This window comes from Cyprinodon tularosa, unplaced genomic scaffold (assembly GCF_016077235.1).
Source record: "Cyprinodon tularosa strain WSP-4 unplaced genomic scaffold, ASM1607723v1 ctg13, whole genome shotgun sequence".
In the NCBI taxonomy this organism is placed as follows: Eukaryota; Metazoa; Chordata; class Actinopteri; order Cyprinodontiformes; family Cyprinodontidae; genus Cyprinodon; species Cyprinodon tularosa.
Genome location: NW_024038114.1, coordinates 319,099 through 336,291, shown reverse-complemented (window position 1 = coordinate 336,291; position 17,193 = coordinate 319,099). Strand labels below are relative to the sequence as shown.

The window sequence follows — 17,193 nt, the reverse complement described above, 5'->3', positions numbered from 1 at the left end:
TTGTAATTTTTCATTAAAATTGATATAATCTTTTAAATAACTGATTACTTTCTAAATAAAGTTAATTAGCTTTTTTACCCTTTCTAAATATCCAACTGTGATATCTGCTATGATTAAAAAATGGTCATGAATCAAAACATTGTTCAGCAAATATATGCTTATGTCTTTGAACTTTTCTAGCGAGTGTCTGTCATTATTTGTTAAAGTAGAAAATTAGCTTTATAATCTGTGAATTTTACTCTTTACTCTGCTAAATGAAGGTGTCCTTGTATAAGGACGGAACATCTCCTTGAGTGAAAATTTGTAGATGAGATTTGCTAACCCCAGGCACAACATTCATTCTAAAATGGCTCTCTTGGGGAAATAAATATTTCCATTTCTACCTCGACTAAAATCTCTCAAATCTATACACTTTAAATAAGGTAGATAATGAGGTGCCGCCTCTGTGCCGCCCTGTCACTCATCGAGGACCTGCGGGTGATTCACCATTTACACTTCTTGATAGGTGTTGCTCTAGAATTCTTCTCATTTCTTTCAGCCATCTATTCTCAAAACCCAGGGGGAGAAATGCACATTAATAAAACAATTCAAATGTCAAATGAAATAAAACCTGATTACTTATTTTACATATAGCCAAAAGCAGAGCTGCGGGGAAGCTATCCTTCTACTAATGCAGAGAAAAATGGAAAAATCTAAAGTCTAACAGACATGGATTTCAGTCCCCAGTAATTTGTGATGTGGCTCTATTGTAAGTAATGCAAAACCCTGCATGATTTCTGATGTTCATCATGGTTTTGCTCTTCCTTTACTTAAATACATCATATCCATCCTAATCTAAATTAAAGCAAGAGATTGATACTAAAAATATCTTCAAGCTCATCAAAATCAGATATGTGCCTGTGGATGATGACTGTTAAGCCAGACCTAACATGATAATCTGAAAGGTTTGTATGTGTGATGTGGTAAAAAAGGGAAGTTGTAAAAGGAAGTCGTTAAGGTCGTTGTCGGCCTGGCTTAACAGGCGCAACGTTTTTGATCACCTGCACGGCAATGAGGATTGAGATGATAGCCATTTAAGTTTGGTTTTTCCCTCTTAACATAAATGGCTTCCTGCACACCTCTTAAAAACCAACTGTCTTCTTTGTCCAAAATGTGAACATTCTGGTCTTCAAACGAATGTCCACTGTCCATAAGATGTAGATTGACAGCCAAGCCAAGTCTTGTTCAGAGAAGGTAAGGTAGCCCATTTGTGTTGAGCCATGCATCTGTGGAGAGGTTGTTTGGTTCCCTCAATATACAGATCAGATCATTCCTCATTGCATTGAACTGCAGACACCACTCTGCTCATCTTAGGTCTGGGGGGTTTGTCCTGAACATGCATCAGCCCCTGTCTAACAGTCTTGTTTGGTTTTAAATGTACTGGGATTTTGTATTTGGAGAAAATCCTCTTGAGGTTTTCAGAGACTCCAGCAACATATGGGATGGAGATGTTTTTGTGTTTAAACTTCTCTCCGTCATGTTCTGCTGCGTGTCTTTTGGATTTCCATGCTGATTTGACAAACACCCACTTGTGGTATCAACAGGTTTGGGGAGCATTTTGATATTTTTCCATTGCAAGTTAAGAAAAGCTGCCAACTCTCACTGCTTAACAGAAGTGCTCCAAAACACTAGGAGGAAACAAACACCAACTCATATGAGACTAGAACACAGACATAACTAGGAATTATCTGTGGACATAAATCTTATCAAAAACATAAATGGGATGCCATCCAGAGGAAATCTGAGGAGAAGAAAACAAAGGTAAGTTTTCCTTTCAATCTTTATACATCTCTTTAAACACTTATATATCCATTAGGCCTTTACAAAGTATCTTGTTGAATATCAGTTGGTTATATTCTCCCCCGGTGGTCTGGAGCACTTAATTATGCAACTCTATTTTGCAGCTTTTCTTAATATGCAACTAAATTTTTTTCTTTGCATTTGTGTAGTTTGTTTTCTGTATTCACACTAAACTTTTATCTTTGCTGGCATGTTTCCACTTTGTCTCTCTCTATTTTCTGTGATTGCAGCTTTTCTTCTTTCTAGCAATTTGTCGGCATTTCTTTTTGTTTTTGTTTTATTTGTTTAAGTCTCAAAGTTTTGTTTGATGACCTGTTTTGGGCTTCCTAGTCTAATTTGTTATTCCACTGTAAAATGAGGTAAAAAATATTTAAAATAAGAGTATGTACTCTTAATTTGAGGAAGTAAATAAGATGATCTGCCAATGGAATGAGCATTTACAGGCTGTCAGAGCATTTGATACTTTTTTTCAATAAGGTGGCACCAACTGCAATATAATTGGACGGGACCAAAACCACAGCACTGAAAGAAATTCCAAGTTGACGTTATCAGTTAACTTGTTGGAGCAAATTTAAATATTGTAAACCAATAACTTATAATTGTACATGAATCATTTGTTTGTGCCCTGAACCCATATATTTCTCTGCATTTAATTGTGGCACGATACAAAATATGCCAGTCTAAACCAATGGGAGACTGAAGATAAAACATAAACATAGTTTTTAAAAATCTAATCAAGCATAGTGTTTTTTTCTATATAAATAAAGTTTTTCTTCAGAAATTAAATGCCTGGGTCACACTGACTCAAGTACTAGAAGATGATTATTTGTTTGGAAATAAAACACAGTTCAGTCAATGATGTATTGGCCATAGTACTTCTAGGGGCAACATCAGGTGATGCATGCATACAAAGCAAGCTGTTTGCAACCATTTTGCTTGTTTCTCTGACCACTTTGGTAGGTTACAAGCAGAAATAATTTAGTTTAGTGCTTTAATTGTATCAGTCACAATTATTCTGAGAGAACAAGATAACTCTGACACCTAAATATTACATTTTGTAATTGCTCTTTGCTTTAATAACTGTAAAGTTAACAAAGTTCTGGCACATAACCAAATATGTATTCCATCCTTTACAATTCAAATAAATCGGAGAACAAGTGGACTGATATTACTTGAGAAATAACTTAATTACAGCTCACTCTCCCTAACACTAATTATAGCCTTTACAACAGAGCGGCAGTAATGCACTTTTTAGTGTAATGGGAGTTTACTTAATTAGGCCTATCACACACAGGCATGCTCTCATACACATACAGACTTAAAGACTGGTTTGAAAACTGTCTTTCAGTAATTAGAAGCAATGGTGAAAATCTTATTACCGTTTAATTTACACAGCAGCACAGAGCAAACTAGAGACCTGTGTGTTTGCCGATGAAGTAGGACTTGCTAAAAGGTTAGAAAACAATACAATATGTATAACATAGAGACAAAAGCACAGTTAATTGGTTATATTGTCTGACATTTTGTTTCTCAAACTAATTTAACTGCCAGTACAGTTAGTTGCCCCTTTTTTGTACTGTCTTAGTTTTGTTGATATATTATCAAAGTTTATAGAGACTTAAAATGTTTTGGTTTAAAGGTTTCTAAACACAAAAATAATCCATGATACAGTTTCTGCTACTTTGAATCCCTTTTGGGGGTCCAGATAAAGTGCTGGAAAGATAAAAATGTCTCAGGCTGTAGAAAGCATTGTACTGTAGTGTAGGTCTGGGTCATGGCTAGGGTTGGTCATTAAAGTTACTTCTCTCATCTCGGGGCAAATCAATGAATTAAATACAATTTCAAGTACAGGCCAGCACCACAACTATAGCACACAGACTTACAGTGTTGAAACATTTTATCAAACACATGCTAAATATTTCAAGTCCAACAGTAGGCAAGAAGAAAGACTTAAGACTACCAAAGGTGGGCAGAGTACCCCAAAAGTATACTCATTAAGAGTAGCACTGCTTCATCATATCTTTACTCAGGTAAAAGTAAAAAGTAGCAATCCAGTAAATTACCTATCTAAGCGTAAAAAGTAATGGGGAAAAAGGCTATTCAAGTACTGAGTAACTGATTTTCACATATGATTCTATGTTTTACAAATGATGTAAATTTTGAAAATTGGAAGAAAAAAAAATAATATTCAGTAATCAATCATTTCTGGTTGCAGAAACAAGATGTGTTTGATATCAAATCTCATTATTGATAGTGTGTTATGCATGTACAGTAGGTGAGAAAATGGTCAGTTACTTCCTGTAACTGGATACAATGAACCGTTTCCTGTATTTCAACTTGGATCAATATAATATTTTAAAATCAAATTGTATTATTTCTCATTCAGTATAAGTTAGTTGGAAGAGTTGAACAGTAAACAAAGTGGAAATAAATTTGAATTTATTTCAATTTGACCACAAATAAGAGCATTATTTTGAAGGCAATATAGAAAGAAGAGAAATATGAAAAGCAAAATTAAATCAGCACAAACTCCAGACAGATGCACTTACAAACAGCATGGTCACCTCCATAAATATTTGCACTGTTATGTAAGTGTTCTATTGCCATTTTTCACAAGGGGATTTTCTGGATTGTTGCAGCTTATTTTAAGAGACGAATATGGTTTTTGCTGCTGGAAGAACTGCGGTGAACTGGTGACAGAAAAGTGAAATGGTGCGCTCAAAGATGACCCTGCACATTTTTAGTATGTTTGGCTCAACCTGCTGTCAAAAATCAAAAATAAATATTGATTGAGGCCGATGGATGAGCACCTTGATATGTGCTTGAGAATGGGTTTGTCGCCAATCAAACCCAGGTTTAAAGCCTTGCAGGGCAGCGTAAACCCATATTCTCTCATTGCACCATAAAAAAAGAAAGAAAAAAATGGACAGACAGACAGTTCAGGTGTTTTATAAAATATGGGAATCAGGAAACTGTCTTTATATCAAACTGAACGATTGTTATTCACTACTTCAAAAAACACTTTCGATTTTAAAATGAAAACATGTTCTATTTTTTTAATACATTTTTTTATTTAAAAAGTCAATGTATAACATCGATGCATAAACACCTCATTTTATTTCAGTGTTAAATTCTGCTTAAAGTAACAGATTATAATTAAACATGTCTCCGCACCTTTACGGGTTGATTGACTTTATTTGGACCCCACTTCGTTAAGCTTACTTTATACCATCCGAGTTTGTAAACATAATCCAGTAAAATTCTACATAAGGCGAGACCTTTCAACAATAATAGTTTGTGTAAATATCTTTAGCACAGAAGAGTGAATGTTACATATATTTCCCTGATAGCATTAAGAATATGTTGTTTTGTTAACTACAAGATAAAACTCCTGAGAATTTCACAAAATTAAAACCAAAGGCGACTGCTGGTACCCTAGCATGCTTTACAATTCTGCGCCAGTCTTCCTTAACCTTTCCTTTGGTGCATTGTCATTAAAAACAGAAGGAACACTTTCCAGCCTTCACGGAAACCATTACAACAAAGCTCCAGTGTGGCAGCCACAAATCAAGCTTCTATGAGGCGAACAACTCATTAAAAGGTGCAAAAAGATTTTTTTTCCCCTTAATTATAGCAAAGGCTCTTTAGAGCGTCCTTAAAGCTAAATACAAGAAAATCCTGGTTAGAGGCTGCAGAACATCAACCCCCATATACAACGAGATGGTTAAGATGAAAGAATATTCATGTGTTAGGATGGTCCAGCAAATATCCAGAACAAAGTCCAATTGGGAATATGGGACAATACTATAAGGTTAAACTTAAACAATGATTTTTTTTTATGCAACATGACTGACTTTGAGCAATGTTGAAAAACAAAAAATAGGTTGTAAGAAAACTGCTCGAGGCTTACAGCTTTTAAAGTAAAAGGTGTTTTTTTTTATGGATTTAAATACAAGCAACTTCTGCAAGAGCTTTATTTGTAAGAAACCCTAAAACACACGATTCACTTGTTTTCTACTCAAAAATGCATACATTTTTGTAAGTAAACGACAGTAACATCCCTGTAATATATAATCATATTCATGGTTTTAATATGTTAAAGAACAGTTAATGAGATGCCAAAGCTCTGCTACTAGCAGACATGGCAAAAAAAAGTGTATTTTTATCAAATAAATGCAAAGGTAGAAAAAACTGGGTTAGTGTGTATAACTGAAGATACATTCATCATTTGTGGGCATCAACACAGCCACCAACTGCACACTGCGTACAGCAATTATAATTTAAACTCCATTAACACTGTATGAATTTTGAAGGTAAATATAACACAGGCAAAATGATTAGCATAAAACTACTGTTGACCATGTTGTTGAGATAGGCTACACATGTTGTCTTAGGCCATCTTAAGATTTGAATGACTTAAGACAAAAAAAATTCTCAAGATTGAGTCTTTCAGGCTCCAAATACTTGAGACGTCTTGACTCTTCTTATTCATACATTTGAGATGCTTTGAGACAGTGATGGCTGGGTATGTATTCATCATATATCTTGATACTTTGGATCTCAAAGATACCAACCAGGAACAGTGACGTTTTAATGTTAGTTTAAAATCTGTCAACCGGTTAAATGTGATGCTTGAGTCAGGCCAGACTGTGGTCCTGGCTAGTGGCTTTTGGGTCATTTGTACTGAGGTGAGATTAGGGGCAGCTGTTGATCCCATCAAAGCACCGTGTCTTGCCACAAAGCCTGACACTCCAGTGAGCACTGATCCACTTAACTGACTCTCTCAACAGCACGGCAACTAAGGCAAGCTGACAGTAGGGCTATTTTCAGACAGAAATCAGCCTGCTTTGTACCTAGTCACAGATAGAGATGGCCTGTGCCTTTGCTCTCCATTAGAGAGAAATGCGAAAAAAAAAAAACAAAGGGTGCCACATTGTCACAGAGAGCAACCTTCTGCTAATGACAGCTCCCAAAAAAAGCCAAGGGATAAATGTTCTTTGACAGCAGCAAATAAGATTCCTGCGATCCTTTGATGCTATGACACCATGCTGTCTATGCCAGTGCTGAAGTTCTCATGTGAGATTCTTTATGTTTTCTATGTTTATGTTCTAAGTGTATAATATTGACATAAAAGGAAAATATGCTATGTGAGGGAAAAATAGAACTGCTGAGTTTGAAGTGCTTGATCATCACCTGTACTTCAGGGTGTCAGATCAAAGAGAAAGCAGACTAAAATAGCTGAGAAAAAACACAAATCAAGTCTTGACAAATGCCTAATTAGCATTCTTTCCCATCTACATCACAGCTGAATTTTTTGTTTTGTTTTGTTTCGTTTTTGCAAAGCAGACGTTTTTACCTGCAAAACATAAATTTGCATTTAAACATTTGACCCCATCCAGCTTAGATATACTTCATTTAAAATTCCAATTTGGAATGAAATACACTAATAATCATTTTCCATATCCTCCCTAATGATGACCCACCCCTAACAGATCAGATCTCACACTAAGACTTTACCTTGGTCACTGAACAAGAAGACTTAGACTTAGACTTCTTTATTTGTCATTTTGTATGCACAGGGTGCATACAGAACGAAATTGCGTTACATACAGCTTATGAGCGTTGCATTGATATTTCACAATGGCACGAGTTATAGAAAAATACAAAAAGTGCAGCAGTGGTCAAAGTGTGAACAGTGCAGAGGATAAGAGACAGTGTGCAAGTTGCAGTGGTTCAGTGCAAAATGGCATTTGTGCAAAAAATGCGTTATTGAAAAATACAATGAGATGAACAATTTAAAGGGCTAAAAGTTAAAAGTTCAGCAGCATTTGATGCCCGATAATGTGCAATAGGTGCAGAGTTCGGATTGTGGATCAAAGGTTCAACAGTCAGATGGCAGTGGGGAAGAAGCTGTTGCACAACCTGGTGGATCTGCAGCGGATGCTGCGGAACCTCTTTCCAGAGGGCAGCAGGGAGAACAGTCCATGGTGGGGGTGTGAGGGGTCTTTGATGATATTACGGGCTCGGGACACACAGCGCTGTGATGAAATGTCCTTAATGGAGGGAAGAGGAGCCCCAATGATTCCTTCCGCTGTCCTCACCACCCTCCTCACATTCTTCCAGTCAGAAGCTCTGCAGCCTCCACACCACAGAGAGAGACAGCTGGTCAGAACGCTCTCTATGGTGCTTCTGTAGAAGGTTGTGAGGATGGGCGGGGGCAGGCGGGCTCTCCTCATCCTCCGCAGAAAGTACAAGCGCTTCTGTGCCCTCTTCACTAGAGATGAAGTGTTTACAGTCCAGGTGAGGTTGTCCGTGATGTGCACCCCCAGGAACTTTGTGCTGCTGACCACCTCCACAGCTGAGCTGTTGATGAGCAGTGGAGCATGGTGGGGGCGGTTTTTCCTGAAGTCGACGATGATCTCCTTCGTCTTCTCCACGTTCAGGATCAGACTGTTTTCACTGCACCAGTCCACCAGCTGCTCCACCTCCTCTCTGTAGTCCCGGTCGTTGTCGTCCCTGATGAGGCCCACCACCGTGGTGTCGTCCGCAAACTTCACGATGTGATTGGTGGTGAACCTGGGGACGCAGTCATATGTCATCAGGGTGAACAGCAGGGGGCTCAGGACGCAGCCCTGAGGGGAGCCCGTGCTGAGGGTGATGACATCAGAGGTGTTCTGACCGACCCGGACTGACTGAGGTCTGTTGGTGAGGAAGTCCAGCAGCCAGTTTCGAAGGGGTGTGTTGAAGCCCAGATGTTCCAGCTTTCCCACCAGGTGCTGTGGGATGATGGTGTTAAACGCTGAACTGAAGTCCAGGAACAGCATCCGCACGTGGGTGTTCTTCTCCTCCAGGTGGGCCAGGCTCAGGTGAAGAGCAGAGGAGATGGCGTCCTCAGTGGAGCGGTTTCGCCGGTAGGCAAACTGGAACGGGTCGAGTGTTGGGGGGAGACTGGAGACGATGTGTTCCTTTACCAGCCTTTCAAAGCACTTCATCATGATGGGAGTCAGTGCGACGGGCCGGTAGTCGTTGTAGCAGGTGACTTGAGGTTTCTTTGGCACTGGGATGATGGAGGCAGACTTGAAGCATGCTGGCACTGTGGCTTGCTCCAGCGAGGTGTTAAAAATGTCCGTGAGGACACCAGCTAGCTGACCTGCACACTCCTTGAGCACCCGCCCAGGTATGTTGTCGGGACCTGGGGCCTTCCGCGGGTTGACCCTCCTCAGAGTCTTCCACACGTCGGCTGTGTCAAGGCAGAGAACCTCCTCTTCCTGATGTGGGAAGTTAGGCCAATTACAACCTGCTCTCAAAACCTTAAGGAACAAATCATTTAGTACTCTTCAATCCCTCACACCAAGCATGCTTGTAGTGACAGTGGAGAGGAAAACTCCCTTTTTACAGGAAGAAACCTCCAGAACAAGGCGCAGTGTGAGCAGCCACGGGGTTCAAGGAGACATACAGAAAGAAGCAGAGATACAAAAGCTAAGTGTCAATCAGCTCCACAGGTGAACCCATCCAGGAAACAGAACCAGGCAGACGAGCTTTGAGCAGGCTCCCATATCAGAGGATGAAGAGAGCACATACTGTTAGTGAAGGTAACTTTTATTCATACAAGATAAATAAAACAACGTTCCCCTGTCCAAGGCAGATAGCTTTGGGTTTGCATTTTATTTGATTTGTTTATGCTAGTGTTTATCTAAAACTCTAGTGAGTCGACACTAAGAAAAACAATTCAGTATAAAGGTACCTTATTTATAAGAATATTTCACTGGACTTTGTTTGCAAAAATTTCATTTAATTAGAATCAGATTTTTAATCATTGCCTAGCACTAAATATTATATAATATTATATAGATAAATTATGGGTCATTAACTTTGCCACAAAGCATTGTTATATTTGCAATGTAATGGAAACATAACCATCTGTACAGTACTTGATGAAGTATATTAGTATAACAATCAACATGTCTAGAGGTAGGGCAGACTGAAGTTGCTCCCTCTACAAGACATTGATATCCGGAGGAAGAGACCGAAATCAATGGGTTGCCAGGATGCTATTAGAGCTCATGCAGTCAGACTGCCATGCAGTTACAACTTCAAAAGTAAAGTGTGGGAGGTGAAATAAAAGTTAATTATCTGGGCCCCGCCAGCTATCATGAAGGTAATCTGAAGAGTGGAGGACAAAAGGGGCAGTGGAGGATGTCTTCTATGCATCTTTGTCAAATCATTACACTGATATTGAGCTGTAGGATAAGGTTTATATTTAAAACAGTGAGCATTTTGCATAGATTGTTTTCATTATTTTTATCTTTAAATTACATCTTTGTTGCATTCATGCACCTATATCTTTTACAAAATGACAAATTTGAGCAAAAAATGTAAAAGGTCAAACTGCTAACAAGTTTCAGACTTAATATGCTAAAGTACCTTAGTAGGCATACTGCTAAGGATGATGAGAAGCCATCAGGTTTTACACTTGCTTTAAAAAACATAAACCTATTAAGAAAAAGTTCCAAAACCATAACAAGCCACGACAGTCAGGAAAGTTCCCCCTAACCAAGGCAGGCTTACATTAGTAAAGTTGTTCAATGACATGGATTTTTTTCCCCATTCTGAGTTTCAGTCACAGAGATTTAGATTTTCTGATCATCATTTGAGTATCCGTACTCAGTCAGCAAGGGCAATTTAATATAATCTGCCTCCTCTGTTTTTGAATGTTTCTGGTTTGTGTAATCAAATAGAACAGCAATAATCACTAGTAGCACCATTTCACTGCATGCATAAAGGCTTATCCCTTAATGACTCATTTCTAATGGAAAGAAAACACAATTTACCACAGTGAGGAAAAGATCACTCTGTTTTACATACAGTACATATGAGAGATAAAATGAACCATCTGCAGCAAAAGAATGCGTCCAAGCACTGACATCAACACACTTACAGAGGCATTGTTCTTAGACAACTGCAGAGGATAATTATAAAAACTGCAGGATCAGCGAGCTAACTCCTACATGCAGCCACAGGCTTATTGCTTGCTGACTTATTTCTGCTTTCAGTGAAGTTAATGAGTTAAAGGTCAGTGGGTTGCTATGACACCAATTACTGCAACACTTTAAATCAGCACTTAGGCTCATCAACATTGGTGGTTGGCTGATGTTGGGAGATTTGAGCAAAGCTAATTACAAAATAAAAAGTACAGAAGCTCATCTCATGATGAGGAATGCACATGAAGCCACCCTTGGGTTGGTTTAAAGGTTATGTACTGCACTTCAGTGGGTGTCAAGCTTCAGCGCTGCGGTCAGGGTCAAAAATGCCAGAGAGCTGACTGGGGTTAAGAGCGGGGTCATCTTTATAAGGCTTTGTTCTTGAAAGAAAATTGACCTCATCCTTTTTGGTATTCTTCCACAAAACATTGAAGAAACTTAAGTGGATCAATTAAAAGAATTTCTATCTTTAGCTCTCTCTACCAGAATACATTTTAATCCTATACATCTTTATCCAGTTTTTCAATTTGACATTGGATTATTTTGTTATCTTTAAAAGCAATATTTATATTTTACTCCTTAATATCTTAATGAGGCAAACCTACATAAGTGTCATACATGTTCCTTTAGCAAAATTGTAAGATTTTTTTTATTTATTATTTATTTATTTAATAACCAGATTTCTTTTTTACTATTATGTAAATATTTATATCTTGATTATCCGATTTGGGCTGAAGTATTATTGTAAAAATTACTAATAAAAGAAAATCTCCAGAAAACTACCCTGGTCTCAGGGTTAAATGTGGAAATGCAGTGGAAATGTACCTTTACAGTCCTAGCAGACAATCATGCACTTTTTTTGCTTATCCTGTAAATTTTTTGCTTATTCCACGTCTGTGACTTCTAAACAATATATATTCTTCAAGAACAGTTTTACCACAAACACCATAAAAAAACCCAAAGGTCCTTGGTGATTTTTGTCATCCTTAAATAATTTACGTTAGGGCTTCAAATAAAGGTTATTTTGCAAATTGATTAATCTATCAATAATTTTTTTTGATTAATCAATTAATAAATTGGATAGTCAAAGGTTCCTTAAAGACTTTTTTTTTTTTTACAAAATTAAACCAGTTGAAACTAAAACTTTTCCACATTTTCTAGATAGAACATATTAACAGAAGAATTTTTTTTTCTTAAATACAAAATATGAATATATATATTTTTTTTTTACAATTTTGATATAATTCCTGCTCTAAGTGGGTTGCTCTGACAGCTAAAGGCATGATTTACTGTCTCCACAGTATACTCCAGTAAACAACTATCCATCCATCCATCTATTTTCTGTGGAAATGTACCTTTACAGTCTTCTCTCTCCATCCATCCATTTCCTATCGCACTTATCCCTGCTGGCGTCACAAGGGGTGCTAGTGCCTATCTCCAGCTGTCTACAGGTGAGAGGCGGGGTACACCCTGAACAGGTCGCCAGTCCATCACATGGCAACACAGAGACAAATAGGACAAACAACCATTCACACACACAAACACACACACACACTCAAACCTAAGGAGAATTTAGAGAAGCCAATTACCCTAAGTTGTGTTTTTGGACAGCCCAACATTTTTGGACTGTGGTTGGAAGCCGGAGTAGCCAGAGAACATGTGCATAAACAGGGAGAACACACAAACTCCATGCAGAAAGACCCCAGGCCCGGAATCTTTTAAGGCTGCTGCCTTACAGCAAGAAGGTTCAGTAAGGTTCAATAATGGATCAATTAGTAAGACAGACTCCATGGACTGGTTCTGCAGGTGGGGACCACAGACCACTTCTCAGTACCTATGCGTTTCTGGCTGACGTTTTGGTCACTTTTGGTGGTGCTTTCACTGCATTAAACGGACTCTAAAACCTACACAAGTGGCTAAGTATTGCAGCTCATCCAGGATGCCACATCAATTATGAGATGTTGCAAGAAGGTGGCAAAAGCATTTTTGTCATATATTCAGCGACTATAGGAAAAAGGAAAAGCAAGGCAGCTTCTGTAAGCCTAGGATATAAAATCCAAAAGTACAATGTTGCAGACACAACAGCTTTACCAAAATACTCTACTGCCACAGGGATTCCAAATTTTTCATGCTGGAGAAGAAGGGAGTGGCACGAAAGAGCAATATCAAGTAAAGCATTTCTCAGTGGCTTCAGGCTCAGAGAGGAGATTGCAGTTATGAAAATAGCTCTGCATTAACATTCCATCTCCAGCTTGATTTAGCCTAAATGTTTCTGCTAAGAAATATGGAAAAAACCTCTAAATCAGAGCTATGTGAAGCTTGCAGGATCATTCCCAATAACATTTAAAGTGTCCTTTTTACCAAATTTGCTTTAAACATGGCACTCTGGCATGCGAAAAACATCTATACAATATTACAAGTATGGTTTGAAATACATGGTTTAAAATTAGGGAAAGAATACAATTACAAATGTTTCTTTTTTTCAATTTCAGATGATTACCCTTTCACTGAATGATCTTTTTATAAGCACATATCTGAGAGTAAAATTAATTCTAAACACTGACTATATCTCTCACCCCAGGGTAAATCAGATACAGCAGCCAGCCTGGGGATTTGAAAACGGCAAATTAACTTTCACCGCATGACTTCCCTAACCTTTGCACAACAGCTGAGTGAGCACGCCATGGCCTTATGCGACAAATGGGTCAAACTCTTCACCTTTATTCTTTATGATCTATTACTAATATAGAGGGAAGCAGACAAGATGCTGGTAAGATTCCAGTACATTACGAGCAGTGATCCACGTCAAACTGGTTTTGCCTTTATGAAATAACTTTACAGAAATCAATTAGGCAGCTTTTCAATGAGTCTGTCACGCAGAGAGAGCAGAAACAACAATCCCACAGTAAACTTTAGAGGAAATCCTGCATTGCTAATTAACAGATATAGAAAGAGAACAGCAGAAATAAGCAAATGAATAAAGAGAAAAACACTTTGTTTCATGTAGCTGGAAAATAGGTTGGATGACAACAGCAGTGCCACTGTGAGCTTGTTAGTAACTCTTAAATTTCAGAGGGTAACACATTCATGTCTCGCTGATTAACAATATAACGGAAAAGCCAAAAGATTAGAAAAACAAATAGCCAAGCTGAACATGAACACCAAGTAAACAAATCTTCAGCAGGATCAACAATTATCACTGCAGCTTTTATGGTTAACTTATTTACTCTAAGGCTTTAATGCATCAGCATCCAAAACAGACTCACACAAATAATTAGTTTAAAAAATATTTTCAACTAAAAACTACAATAAATACAATCAAGGCAAGAAGGATTTGTAACCTTCGAAAATGCATACTTTTCCTTCTTTGATTAAACTTAAAGAAGACAAAAATACCAATCCTTTAAATGTAAGCAGATGGAGATTTCAGGTAAGCATGTTAGGTAAAAAGTTAATGTACCTATTTCAATAGAATGTTACATCATGCTTTTCATATTTTCTTATTTTAAATGGGACATCAGAGAAAGTCTGCAGAGTGAGCTGATGTTTCTCTAACTGTATTGCACCACTCAAAGCTCTTTTCTCTAGGTAATTACTGTTCAAAAGATTCAGAATTGATAGTGCAAGCAGTAACAAGCCTTCCACTCAGAGCTGCCATTAGGCATTCAGTCCAGCCTTCTTGTGAATGTTTTTATATATCTGTTGTGTTTATTCTGCCTCTGTCTCCTCTCGCTCCAAGGCGTACAGAGCCTCTTGGGCTGATTGACGGAAAGAGGTTCTGGCTCTTGCCAGAGAAGCATGATTGATGCCCTTGAGATGGAGCACAGCCAGCAAGGATTTTGCTGTCACTCTTGGATGTGCCAAAGGCTCCAAGATGGCAGAGCCTTGATACATCTGAAAATGTGAATCAGGGCTCACATGGGGTGACTGTGAAATCCACTTCAGTCTGCATATAAAAGTAGGTAATTAAAAAAGGTGCACATTGTGGCTGTGGTTCTAAGTTTGCTCTAATTGGTTTCTATAACAAGATAACAGCATACTGCCTACTTCCTTTGAACCCACTGAGACACAAGAGCAGCACTTTCACTCTCTCTTTTAAAGGGAGAACTAGGGAAACAGGTCCTTTCAGCACTTACACATAGTATCCGACATCACTGAGAACCATAAAACACACAAATCTGATTGCAGATTTTCTGTTCAGCATGCAAAGAGATAAGATGCTGAATGAACCAGTACGAATGTCAAGGGCAGGCAAGATGTAATCACTCAACAAAAACACATGTACAGGTGCTGGTCATAAAATTAGAATATCATGAAAAAGTAGATTGATTTCAGTAATTCCATTTAAAAAGTGAAACTTGTATATTATATTCATACATTACATACAAACTCATATATTTCAGATGTTTATTTTGTTTAATTTTGATGATTACAAATGACAACAAATGAAAATCTCAAATTCATCATATCAGAAAATTAGAATATTGTGAAAAGGTTCAAAATTGATGGCCCCTGGTGCCACACTCTAATCAGCTAATTAACTCAAACCACCTGCAAAAGCCTTTAAATGGTCTTTCAGTCTAGTTCTATAGGCTACACAATCATGGGGAAGACTGCTGACTTGACAGTTGTCCAAAAGACGAACATCGACACCTTGCACAAGGAGGGCAAGACACAAAAGGTCATCGCTAAAGAGGCTGGCTGTTCACAGAGCTCAGTGTCCAAGCACATTAATAGAGAGGCGAAGGGAAGGAAAAGATGTGGTCGAAAAAAGTGTACAAGCAAGAGAGATAACCGCACCCTGGAGAGGATTGTGAAACAAAACCCATTCAAACATGTGGGGGAGATTCACAAAAAGTGGACTGCAGCTGGAGTGAGTGCTTCAAGAACCACCACACACAGACGTATGAAAGACATGGGTTTCTGCTGTCGCATTCCTTGTGTCAAGCCACTCTTGAACCACAGACAGCGTCAGAAGCGTCTTGCCTGGGCTAAAGAGAAACAGGACTGGACTGCTGGTGAGTGGTCCAAAGTCATGTTCTCTGATGAAAGTAAATTTTGCATTTCCTTTGGAAATCAAGGTCCCAGAGTCTGGAGGAAAAGAAGAGAGGCACTTCATCCACGTTGCTTGAAGTCCAGTGTAAAGTTTCCACAGTCAGTGATGGTTTGGGGTGCCATGTCATCTGCTGGTGTTGGTCCATTGTGTTTTCTGAGGTCCAGGGTTAACGCAGCCACATACCAGGAAGTTTTAGAGCACTTCATGCTTCCTGCAGCTGACCAACTTTTTGGAGATGCAGATTTCATTTTCCAACAGGACTTGGCACCTGCACACAGTGCCAAAGCTACCAGTACCTGGTTGAAGGACCATGGTATCCCTGTTCTTAATTGGCCAGCAAACTCTCCTGACCTTAACCCCATAGAAAATCTATGGGGTATTGTGAAGAAGAAGATGCAATACACCAGACCCAACAATTCAGAAGAGCTAAAAGCCACTATTAGAGCAACCTGGGCTATCATAACACCTGAGCAGTGCCACAGACTGATCGACTCCATGCCACGCCGCATTGCTGCAGTAATACAGGCCAAAGGAGGCCCAACTAAATACTGAGTGCTGTACATGCTCATACTTTTCATGTTCATACTTTTCAGTTGGCCAACATTTCTATAAATCCTTTGTTTTTATTGGTCTTCAGTAATATTCTAATTTTCTGATATGATGAATTTGAGATTTTCATTTGTTGTCATTTGTAATCATCAAAATTAAACAAAATAAACATCTGAAATATATGAGTTTGTATGTAATGTATGAATATAATATACAAGTTTCACTTTTTAAATGGAATTACTGAAATCAATCTACTTTTTCATGATATTCTAATTTTATGACCAGCACCTGTATGTACACACCCTGACACACAACCGTGCCAGCAGGTGTGCAACAACGGGAGAGTCATGTACCTACTTGTTTTTCATCTAAGTGGGTTGTTGGATGTTCATCATTGCTTTGATTGTCAGTGGAATTCCAGCTGCTGTTGTCCATCTGTCTGTCTTTCTGCTGACTGGTCCCTGACAGAGAAGAGTCCACTGGACAAGGCTCTGGCTGCAGAACAGCACTATGGACCTCCATCTTCCTCTGCTGTAAAAAAACTAAACAAAAAAAAAACTACATGGTGACATGTTTAAGCATGCTAAATGTGAACTAGATTGTAGAAGATTATTGCACAACTTCTCATTTTATATAGTTCTATGCTACTAGTAGCAGACATGTTCACAAGTCATTTTTTGCAAGTCCAAGTCAAGTCTCAAGTCTTGAGAGCTCAAGTCCAAGTCAAGTCTCAAGTCTTGAGAAGGCCTGTCGCAATAATCAATTAAT

The 17,193-nt window shown here is 38.4% G+C and overlaps 1 protein-coding gene across 1 annotated transcript in view; it reads right to left on the bottom strand.

Annotated features, from left to right (window-relative positions):
• The window catches only part of rbms3 (RNA binding motif, single stranded interacting protein), a 433,687-nt gene extending 416,733 nt beyond the window's left edge, over positions 1-16,954 (bottom strand). The window contains exon 1 of the mRNA XM_038277019.1: positions 16,783-16,954. Coding sequence (XP_038132947.1) covers positions 16,783-16,947 — 165 coding nt within the window. The 5' untranslated portion in view covers positions 16,948-16,954. The remainder of the gene's footprint in view (positions 1-16,782) is intronic.
• Between the last annotated feature and the right edge of the window lie 239 nt (positions 16,955-17,193).